The sequence below is a fragment of the Haemaphysalis longicornis genome, unplaced genomic scaffold (assembly GCF_048455015.1).
Source record: "Haemaphysalis longicornis isolate Haplotype H1 unplaced genomic scaffold, Haemaphysalis longicornis Haplotype H1 scaffold_2, whole genome shotgun sequence".
NCBI classification, from domain to species: domain Eukaryota; kingdom Metazoa; phylum Arthropoda; class Arachnida; order Ixodida; family Ixodidae; genus Haemaphysalis; species Haemaphysalis longicornis.
This window is the reverse complement of record NW_027526295.1, coordinates 139,970,781-139,980,959: the sequence shown is the minus strand read 5'-3', so window position 1 is coordinate 139,980,959 and position 10,179 is coordinate 139,970,781. Positions and strand designations below refer to the sequence as shown.

At 50.4% G+C, this 10,179-nt stretch overlaps 2 protein-coding genes and 1 pseudogene across 2 annotated transcripts; 2 read left to right on the top strand and 1 right to left on the bottom strand.

Annotated features, from left to right (window-relative positions):
- Nucleotides 1-407: 407 nt before the first annotated feature.
- Nucleotides 408-1,268, top strand: LOC144168320 (uncharacterized; annotated as a pseudogene).
- An 886-nt stretch (nt 1,269-2,154) lies between these two features.
- On the bottom strand, nt 2,155-4,520 carry LOC144168319 (uncharacterized). Its single transcript, XM_077697328.1, has 3 exons — nt 4,209-4,520; nt 2,937-3,821; nt 2,155-2,166 (listed from the first exon to the last, which is right to left on the bottom strand). The coding sequence occupies exons 1-3, from the start codon at nt 4,518-4,520 to the stop codon at nt 2,155-2,157; spliced, it is 1,209 nt and encodes a 402-aa protein (XP_077553454.1).
- A 2,245-nt stretch (nt 4,521-6,765) lies between these two features.
- Nucleotides 6,766-9,936, top strand: LOC144168318 (uncharacterized). Its single transcript, XM_077697327.1, has 3 exons — nt 6,766-7,065; nt 7,210-8,246; nt 9,903-9,936. Exons 1-3 carry the CDS (start codon nt 6,766-6,768, stop codon nt 9,934-9,936), a joined length of 1,371 nt encoding a protein of 456 aa, XP_077553453.1.
- The last annotated feature ends 243 nt before the right edge of the window (nt 9,937-10,179 follow it).

Genomic DNA, 10,179 nt, shown 5'->3' with positions numbered 1-10,179 from the left:
CGAGACGAACCCTGACTGGGCCCCGTCGCTTCTGCTCGGCTACAGCGCCAAGAACACGGACCCCTCACGACACCGACGTCTCGAAAAACGACGCGCCGAAAAGCGCCAAGCGGACGCCGAAAAGCGAGAAGCCGAAGCCCAGAAACGGCGTGCCGAGGCCGACGCCGTAGCGACAGGGATCCAGCCGTGTTCCGATCAGCCCATCTCACCGCACCAGACTGGAGAAACCTACGCCGACGAGAGTGATACAGGCAAGTTAAAACTGCTTCGGCAAGTGAAGTTCGGGACCGTTCCCGACATAATGACGAATGAATGCCTTGCAAACGTGTTGTGCAAGTTCAACGTATCTGTGGATAACCGAAATGATGGCCCCACTTTTAAATATCCGGCTTTTTTTTTCGTACAGGTGTTGCAGTGCAGACAGAGATGACCATGGAGGACATTCAACTGCTGGAGCAACAGTGCACCTCACTGAATGAGCGCCTCTATGCCGCCCGTATCGAGAAGGAAGAGCTCGAATTCTCAGAAAATTCACTCAGGAGTTGTGAAAGAAAGGTCACGTTTTACACAGGGATGGCCAACTTTGCTGTTCTCTTAGCCGTCTTTAAATTTCTGGAGAGTGCTGTACCCCACAGCATCAACAACAGGCTGTCGAAATACCAGGAATTCATCCTCTTTATGATGAAAATCAAAGTGAACCTTTTCAATGCCGACCTTGCGTTCCGCTTCAATATTTCTGAAGCAACGGTATCAAGGATTTTTGACAAGTGGCTGCACGTTGCATATTGTCGGCTTAAATCCCAGATAACCTGGCCAGGGCGTGAGGAACTGCAGCGTACCATGCCACAAGCTTTCTTTGATTCGTTTGGGACTAAAGTCGCCGTAATTATCGACTGCTTCGAAATAAAATTGAAAGGCCGTCGTCTCTGCTTTCTAGAAGTGAAACATGGTCAACGTATAAAGGGAGCAACACTGCAAAGTTTCTTATTGCAATTGCACCACAGGGTGTAGTAACATACATTTCAGAAGGCTGGGGGGGCCGTGTCAGCGATAAGCACATCACAGAGCATTGTGGCTTATTGGACAACTTGGTTCCTGGTGATGTTGTCCTCGCAGATAGGGGGTTCAACATAGAGGACAGTGTTGGCTTTTATTGTGCACGCCTCCATCTCCCAGCGTACACAAAAAGCAGCTGTCCCCTGAAGACGTGGAAAGAACAAGGAAGCTTGCGAATGTTAGGATCCATGTGGAGCGCGTTATTGGCCTGATCAGAAATAAGTTCGTGTTCTTGAAGTCTACTGTGCCTATTAACTATGTTGCTTGTCGCGAGGGGGATGAATTGACTGCGCTTGACAAGATTGTGACAGTGTGTTGTGCACTTGGCAACTTGTGTCCCCCAATAGTTGCAGCACTAAAGAACCGGAGTGAGGAAAATGAGGACTGACACAAAGTTCCATCTGCAGCTGCAGGTACCACTGGCCTGTTACCGTGGTTGGACACAATGTGCGATACTTGCTTTCAGTTTGTCGTAGCATGTGGACGCAGTTATGGCAGACCATGTACAGACCGACTGTACAGCAGTCTGTACAGACCATGTACAGACTGCTGTTCAGACCGACATGAGCATGCAAGTTGTAGAGACATTGGAGCACTGCTGTGTAGTGGAAAACGAATAACTGTATGCATTACAAAAAGTAAAAGAGCAGCTTGAGGTGTCTGAAGCCGCATTAAAAGTTCAGAGGAAAACGTACGGCTGTACACTGGGTTGACAAACTTTGCATTTTATTTGCTGTGTTCAAGGCACTAGCAAGCACTGTTTCACACAATGCAAATAATAAGCTCACTAGATCCCAAGAATTTATTTATGACGAAGCTCAAGTTAAACCTGAAAATGCTGACCTCTTGCTTCGCTTCAACATTTCAGAAAAGGGAAAAAACAACTTTCAGCAGATGAGGTGCAAGGCACAAGAAAGCTTGCAAGTGTAAGAATTCATGTAGAAAAAGTAATTGAACTCATTAGACATAAACTCATTCTTCTGAATTTTCTCATTCTGGTTGATTATGTTGCATTCAGGGAAGATGATGTGGTCACACCAGTTGACAAAACTGTTTGTAGTGTACTGTCGCACTTGTGTCCTCCAACCGTTGCTGCACTCAAAGGTGTGTCTGAAGAGCAGGCATCAGTCAGAGTAGAAGAGTCATTGTGAATTCTTTTCCATCATGTCTCAATAAAGCAATTTCACAATCTGCTGTTGCCGTTGATCGTCATTTCTCGACGTGACACTGGACCAATTTCAAACACGGGCCAATGCTGTAGCAGCTTCAAGACGCTTTTCACGTGTACAACTTTACGCAGAGGTGTCGTCACGGGCTGTTTGGTCTTTATGTCCTTTGCACTCGGGACAATACCACTGTGCAGTTTTTGGTGCCCGCTTCAGTGAAACGCAAGAAAAGTGAAACCATTTGTAGCGGCAGTATTGGTTGTCGCAAGCAACCATCTTTCCAGTTTCTGGTCCTTGACAAAAGCAAAAAACATCCTTGGAAGAGTTTACCACTGGCCCAGCACTTTGTCTAGTGAAATATCTGCTGAACAGCTCGGGAAGGATTGCATGGATGAAAAAATCTCTCGCAGCAGCCAGAATGTCCTCACAAAAGTGCTCGTCCTTCCATACTCTCTCGACATGCAACACATTAGGTGTCCACACAACAAAGTCACACCCTTGCACATTGCATACAGCCATTTGCGTCTGCACCTGGTAGAAATAATCATGTTGCCGGCGTAAGTGTACTGCGCCATTGACGGTTTCTAGACAGGAACCCGCGCCAACCATCTCGGTTATATCATTCACTTCCCTCATCGAGAATGGGCACTTCAGTTCGAGCACACCCTTTCCGCAGCAAGTGCAACAAACAAGACCATCTGGTGTTGCTCCTACAAAAGGGTGCTGCGTACTGATGTGCAGTCCCGACTTTGTGCACTTGAATGCGTCGTGCTTTCCAGCTTCGCTGGCTTCATATGCTCTAAAGGCATGGCGCTCATTTTCCAATCCCCATGTGATGGGAGGAGTCTTCAATGCTTGTTTCTCAGGATAGCACACTAACTTCAGCAGTGATACACTAGGGTTATCAATGCTTGTGTGGCACACCTTTTTCATTACAGAAGCAGTGACCCTACCAGCACGGTACATAAACCAGCTCGGCGAGCTGCTCTGCTGTCTTGTCATGGCTTCAATAGCCTTTGCGCTACCTTCACTAACAGTTAGTGACGGCATGACATCATTGGCCTTCTCAACTAAAACATCCAAGTCATATGCCAACATTTCCTCCGCGTAGAGTTTCCTCAAATGAGCATCATGCGTTGGTACAGGATTTTCGAAGTGTCCGTCATAGCCAGGTAACAGTGAAAAAATTGATGGCACCACACCAGCTGCCTGAATTGAGCTGTAAAGCTGTGAAAGCTCGTGTGCAGAAGGGGGTGGGACAGGAGCTCGCTCCTTCACTGGTCCTGCTTCTGTTGAAGTGGCGATGCTGTCAAGCTTGTGCTTTTTGCTTCTAGATGACGTGAAGTCAATGTCCCTAAGTCGCTTAAACTGAACCTTCTCAACATAAGCGGGCAGCCACAAATTGTCCTTCTGCGTGCAACTCGTTGACTTCATGATCTTGACGCCTGTCTCGACTGCGAACAAGCAGGCTCCAACATGGGAGCAGGCTTCTCCGGCTCCGGCCATACAAGTGCAATGTGCAGCCACAACAGTACCATTCTTCTGGCACAGAATCCACACTTGCAGAGGTCGTTGCCCCAGTCTCTGCGAGTGGTTCACCTGCGAAGGCAACAAAAATACCGGTGTTACTGACATGTTGTTACACTTAGCATGGGCATATCATCGTGGACACGAAAAGCATACGCAGGCCTTTTTTGCAAGGGTTGGGGTGTACAGAACTTGTTTTAAACAGCTCACAAGTAATGCCACCCATAGTGTGCGAATTAAAAACGAGGACCCATAAAGCCCGTCGGTTACGTTTCCTTTTTTTTCCTCGCGCTGAGCGGGCAGCTGACGCACTCGCTCGCGTACAGCCAACCGAATGGTGCGTTTGAGCTGCGCCGCACACAAGGCTGTTAGCTCAAGACGGCGTACGGACGTTTTTTTCGCGAAATCGTAGAGAGATTAACAAAGCTTACAATCACGAAATGGATTCATAGTGCTCACCTCGCCAAGCACGATGACTTTGTCGTCCTGCAGTTGCTTCGCCGAAAGGTGCTTTACCCAGCCGCTGGTGAAATAGTTGTGCGATTCCAACGCTTTGTACGCTTTCATCTGTTCGAGCGTAACGAAGCTCGCAGAAAACACAAGATACGTGACTATGTCACCGGGTGTGACCTCGGGGAAGCCACTCAGATCGGCACATGTGTCCACTCCGGGCCGCAGCTCGTACGGGTCATTGCCATCACACAGCTGAACTTTTTCCTCGTAACGGAGACGCACACTCCCGATGAGCCCCGAGTAATACCCAGCGTTCATAGGTTCATGTCGTGCCATCGCATGCAGAAGTCAGTGAGTAGCGTTAGAATGCCACCACGAATTCGGACGCAACACTTGCAAGACACACGCACCGAACGACAACCGATTCACAAACATGGCCGCCGGGCCAACGACCGGGCGGGCGTGACGTCATGTGCAAGCTATGTATAGTCTAGGTGGTGTTGGGGGGACCCACGGAGCACGGCACCGCGGCTAAGCTGCCCGCTGCATACGTCTGCAGGTTCCCCGCAAAAGTACTGTTGCAGATCAGGGAAAAGACCTAGTTACAATTTATGTACAAAGAATAAGCTATTTTCAGAGGTCGCTGGTCAGTTGTGTACCACACGTCGACCTTGCGAGTCGCGGGAAGCAACGCTGGTTGTGGCATGAACGACATACGTACTAGAGGCCGAAGTGGCTGATCTGGCTGTGGAATCTGCAGAGTTGGTGCTTCCTGGCGGATTGCTGCAGTGCAGCTTGTAAAGCACAGTTGTGAGGCCGAAGAGGGCTGCCTAAACATCTCCTGTAGCTTCTCACGCACAACCCCGGCCATAGAAGAAGCTGATTGCTCCAACGTGATTCCCTGCTTACTAACTTCTTCTCGCAGAACAACGTCGGTCGTGATAATGGCAAGGTCGCCTTTTACTCTGGTGCCGTGCGACCCAGCTGGCGGCTGCGCTATTATACAACCTTCTCCATACATGTAGACTCCACGATGAAATCACCACGTAACGTGGAGGGTTTCGCACAGAGCGGGCAAATAGCTGTCAGTTATGCCATACATCGAATAGCAGAGTTTCTTGGTCTCGGGCACGGCCAGTAAGCGCGGCGAAAATGTCGCCGTATATCGTTTGCCAACACGGCGATACTCTCGTGGGGCTTCGGTGTTCGCAACCCCAGCAAACACAGCGCTTGCCTCGGCGCCGTGTATTTGAAAAGGTGTTCTCGAGCTGCTGATCGCAGTAGTTCTACGTCATAAAAATTGGGATATTCGTGCGTGTGCGTGCGCAGCTATCGAAGGCAAAGTACACGTTGTCCAACTTCTATTCACCATGTTTTTGGTCGAAACTGCCGACGCGCTGGAAACGCCTGATTCCGCCTACCACATATTCAGTTTTATCACTGGGGAAATGTTTTGTTTTGTTTTTTTTTGCGTTAGGGAATAATCGAATATAAACTTGTACGTTGCCTTAACTGGACGTTTATGCGCCGACACCACAAAGAAGGCGCAGGAAGTCGGGGGTCAGATCGAGGACGCGCCTACTGCTCCGATGTCCTGGGGAGTCAGTGGTACGAAGCCTTCCTAGGCGGGTAAGCGGCATGGATCCAGGCACGCGGAAAACCCTGACTCCTCCCACCGGTGTCGCGTACTGATGGTCACCTACGATAACTGCAGAGCGATTATAAGCGGGCGGAAGGGAAACTTTTTTTTCAGTGGTGCACCTTATTTAAGGCACATACAGCACAGAAGCTAGGAAGGCGGCTCCCGAAAAAGTGGCAGGAAAATCCCAAAATGCATGAGCGCGGGTGAACGAGTCAACCGAGACGGCAAGGCTGCTGATTGCAGGAGTCCCAAAATGTGTAGTGATTGGGGACACCCGCAACACGTTGTATGCAGGTCGCGATGTTAAATGAGTAAGAAAGGAGCTTCGGACAGGACGGCCGTTCGTCGGCGGGAAAAACCGATTCGATTCAGTGAGAAGACTGCCATTGTTGTTGTTGTTCCCGAGTCTCGAGTCTCGTGCCCGAGTCTCGTGCTTTCACGTGGCGGCTAGGCTTGTCACGCCACATCTCTCGGGCTGCGCACGAGGGGCGGCTCTCGATCCCGCGCGTTGCCGTTGGAGCTGCTGCTACAAGATTTTACGCACCTCAGACGGGGGATTTCTCGGCTTTACTGACCAGCTCGGCGCCGGAGCATCAAATCGTCCTGGTGCAACGAGCCCTGGATTCGGCGCAGGCTCGCGGCCTCCTGGACGTAGGAGGCTGACCACGTCCCTTTACAGCTCCCTTGGCTGCTCAATAAAAAATGTTTTTTTACCGGTACCTACGGGACGATATAAAATTTTAAACCAATGAGTGGACATCACCAGCTCTTAGGAGTGAAAGAAGAAGAAGTTTCCCTGTTCCGAGTTCAACGATGGTGATATCACGGCGGGCTGAGGCTGCCTGTTACCTTTTAGCAGTTGGTGCCAGCCTTTTAGTGTTCAGGCTTGAAGTTCGGTACCTTCTTCCAGTCTTTGTGGAGATGAGCCTGCGCTGGAGTGGCTACGCGGTGGACAACCCCGGATGCAAGCTGCCGTCCTACGATGCCTACCATCGCAGTGTCAGGCGCAGCGCGAAGGAGCAGCCGTACAGTTACGAAACCTATTGCAACTCCAAGAAGCCGACCGTAATCCGTCAACACCGAAGTGTGTTCCTCTTGGATGACGATGAACTCCTGCGAAGCTACAACGTGACCGGAAACGAGACCTCGTGCTTTTACCAAGAGGTACTCCGCAACTCCTTGTCCCTCGTGCCCGATTCCTCACAGGTGTTGGGTCCAAAGGTACCGTACGTATTCGGGCGACCAATCGAAAAGCAATACGTGCAAATATCGTGCGATGCCCGTGGTTCGAAGCTATTTTCTGATTATTTCTTCATTCCGCTACCTAGGTCCAATGCTACTCAACCTAAACTTTTGCCGGGTCAGTTGAGCGTACTGGTCGTGGGCGTCGACTCGACGTCGCGTCTCAACTCACTTCGCCGCATGCAGAAATCGCGCAGCTACCTGATCGAGGAGCGCAACGCATTTGACTTTATGGCCTACAATAAACTAGGCATAAATTCGTTCCCGAATTTGATACCATTGCTTTTGGGATTGTCTGGCGCTGATTTCGAAAGACTCTTCAAGAACGTCCACTATGACAGCATCCCTTTCGTATGGAAGGTCTACAAATCGCTAAACTACACGACGCTGTACTTAGAAGAAATGCCCTATTACAGCATCTTTAGTGGTTCTAACAGATATGGCTTCAAGGCCGCCCCTACCGATTACTATCCGCAACCTATGTTGCTCTCTATGGACAGGGGCGATTACAAAGCTGTCTACTGCATGGGGTCTCGCTTGAAAACGAAAGAAATTCTCAAGTACACTTCTGACATCCTAATTATGAACCGCGATCATCCGATGTTCGCGTACGTGTTTTTATCTTACATTACTCATGACAGCAGTAGCGACTTGGCCTATCTAGACGGGCTGTTGGAAGAATTCTTTAAGGGCCTAGGGGCCAGCGGTGTCCTTGATCAAACGGCGGTTCTGTTCTTCAGCGACCATGGCATGCGATTCGGAAACGCTACCAGGACGACAATAGGACGACACGAGGATAAGACCCCCTTCTGCATCTGGGTCTTCCCGCGAGGCTTCTTAGCTGAGCATCCCGAAGCCGCCGTCTGGCTTGAAGTTAATCAGCGCCGCCTGGTAACTACCTACGACTTCCATGCCACTCTCCTCAGCATCGCTTCTCTGCCCGCTCTTCAAATCAAGCCAACAAACAAAGGCATCAGCCTGATGAGCGCTGTGCCACCCGAAAGAACCTGTGAGGATGCCTTCATCCCATACGCTTTCTGCGCTTGCGACGGCGCAGAGAAGAAACTGAACGACACGTCAATAGGGTTGTCGTTCGCCGTCTTCGCGATCACCTACATCAATGCTCAGGCACAGGCGAACTTTCCTGGGAAGTGTGTCACGTGGGTCTTGGACACTCTCATAGAAGCTACGTCCCTTGGAGGTGGTGTTGTCGGCAAAGTGGATGTTCGAATTAGCCTCAGAACGGTGCCGACTGCGCACTTCGACGTTTACGGCCGCTTGGAGGGCAATCCCCCGACAGCTAAGCGCGTGGACTTCGTTGACCGGACTGACAGCTATAAAAATACCACAACGTGTCTTCCAAAGAGCGCCTGGCAAAAAGTGTGTATGTGCAAAGAGGTGGTGTAGCGTGTGGCTCATGTGACAGTAGGCGCTCTCGTTTTTGATAATCAGGATCTAGGGCAATATTTTTATATGTAGAGAACCATGACTGGAACGATCAACCATAGAGTACAATTGACGGCAAAATAAAAATGTTAACCTGCCAGCGGACCCAGTGAAGTTCATTCCGAGCAAACATTTTGCACATCACACCCCTCGCCATTCCCAGCGCCCTAAAGCCGTAGACAGGTCACTCTGCTCTAGGGAGGATGTACTTTACAACCTCTCCTATTCCTTCGAAGCCGTTACTGTGGACGGCCAAGTTACTAAGGCAGCCTCAATTTCTGCCACCTCTCTGGAGGAGGTAGGGAGGCGGCTATCGAGCTTGCTATGACGCACTCCCTTACTATCACGACCGTGAGTGACGTGAAAATCGACATCCGTAATTTTAAAGCTTGTAGGATCTGCTATACCGCCATTGACATCCTCTCCACCCTACGCCCAACGCATGCCATAACTATTATACTGACAACTGCACATGCTGGCCTACCCAAAAAAGAGGCAGCCGACACCAGAGCCCAAGGCCTTACCTACCCAGCTCTGGCCGCTCAGCAGCTACAACACCGGTATCACCTGCCTGTTTCCGCAACCACCTCCTCACCTTACATCAAATTACATCACATTACCGTCCCGGATAACTCCTCTGTCCCCCTTGCCTATCGGTCTACTTCGCCACACCGAGAGGTCTTATGGCGTCTGCTTCTCACCCGCGCATTTCCAACCCCAGTTTTTAACCACCTCATCCACCTTACGTTCGACTTTCCATCCTTTCTCTTCCGCTCTGCGGGGGCTTACCTGAACCACATAATGTGGAGATGCCCCAGACGGCCCGCTCCAAAATTCCTTCAAATAACTGCGTTTGAATAGTGGGAGGCTGCAACGCGCAGCTGAACGCCAACAACCCAGGACAAAGTTTTGGACTGGACGGAGAATGTGGCAACGGCATACGATGTATATGCTGTTTCCCCTTCTCTCCCGCTGTTTTTAGTCTACTTGACAATAAAAAGGCCCTGACCACCACTCAACATATTGCAAAACCACTCCACCTAGTGATGCATGATTGCAATGATATCTTCCTGAACCAGCGTCTCGCCATCTCCGGTTTGTAGCAGCGCTCTAACGCGCGCATCCCTGTTTTGCATATACCCTGTGTCACGTCATATTTCAAAAATGGCCACCTCATTGCGTTGACACAAACTCCTCCGTCGGTACCGCATTTACCGTGCTGGAGTGCCGTGCCGCACCTACCGTGACGCGGTCAGCTCTGACGCGCGTGATGGCCTAACCACACAAGCTATACATTCGACAGAACTGTACCAATTGTACGCAGGCCGCAAGTACTGGTGCCGCACACTTTCTCCTTCTCTTCTGCACAGCTCCCGCCGCAGCCTCGCGGCCCGCACCCTCTAAACGTCCTCCCTGCCGCAGTCGTCTTTCATGTCCACGCACCGTGTATCTTGTGAGCATCAGTCTGTGTGGTGCGCTAGTGCCTACTTCGAGTAGACATGGACAAGTGCTCTTGTACTGTTGTGGCCAATTCACCGTGCACTTCGTCTGCTTCTCACGACCATTGTCATTAATATGTCGCACCTCATCTCTTTCTGATAATCATTCCTAGTGCTGGACTTCTGGGTTGCGCTGAGAATAAACGTG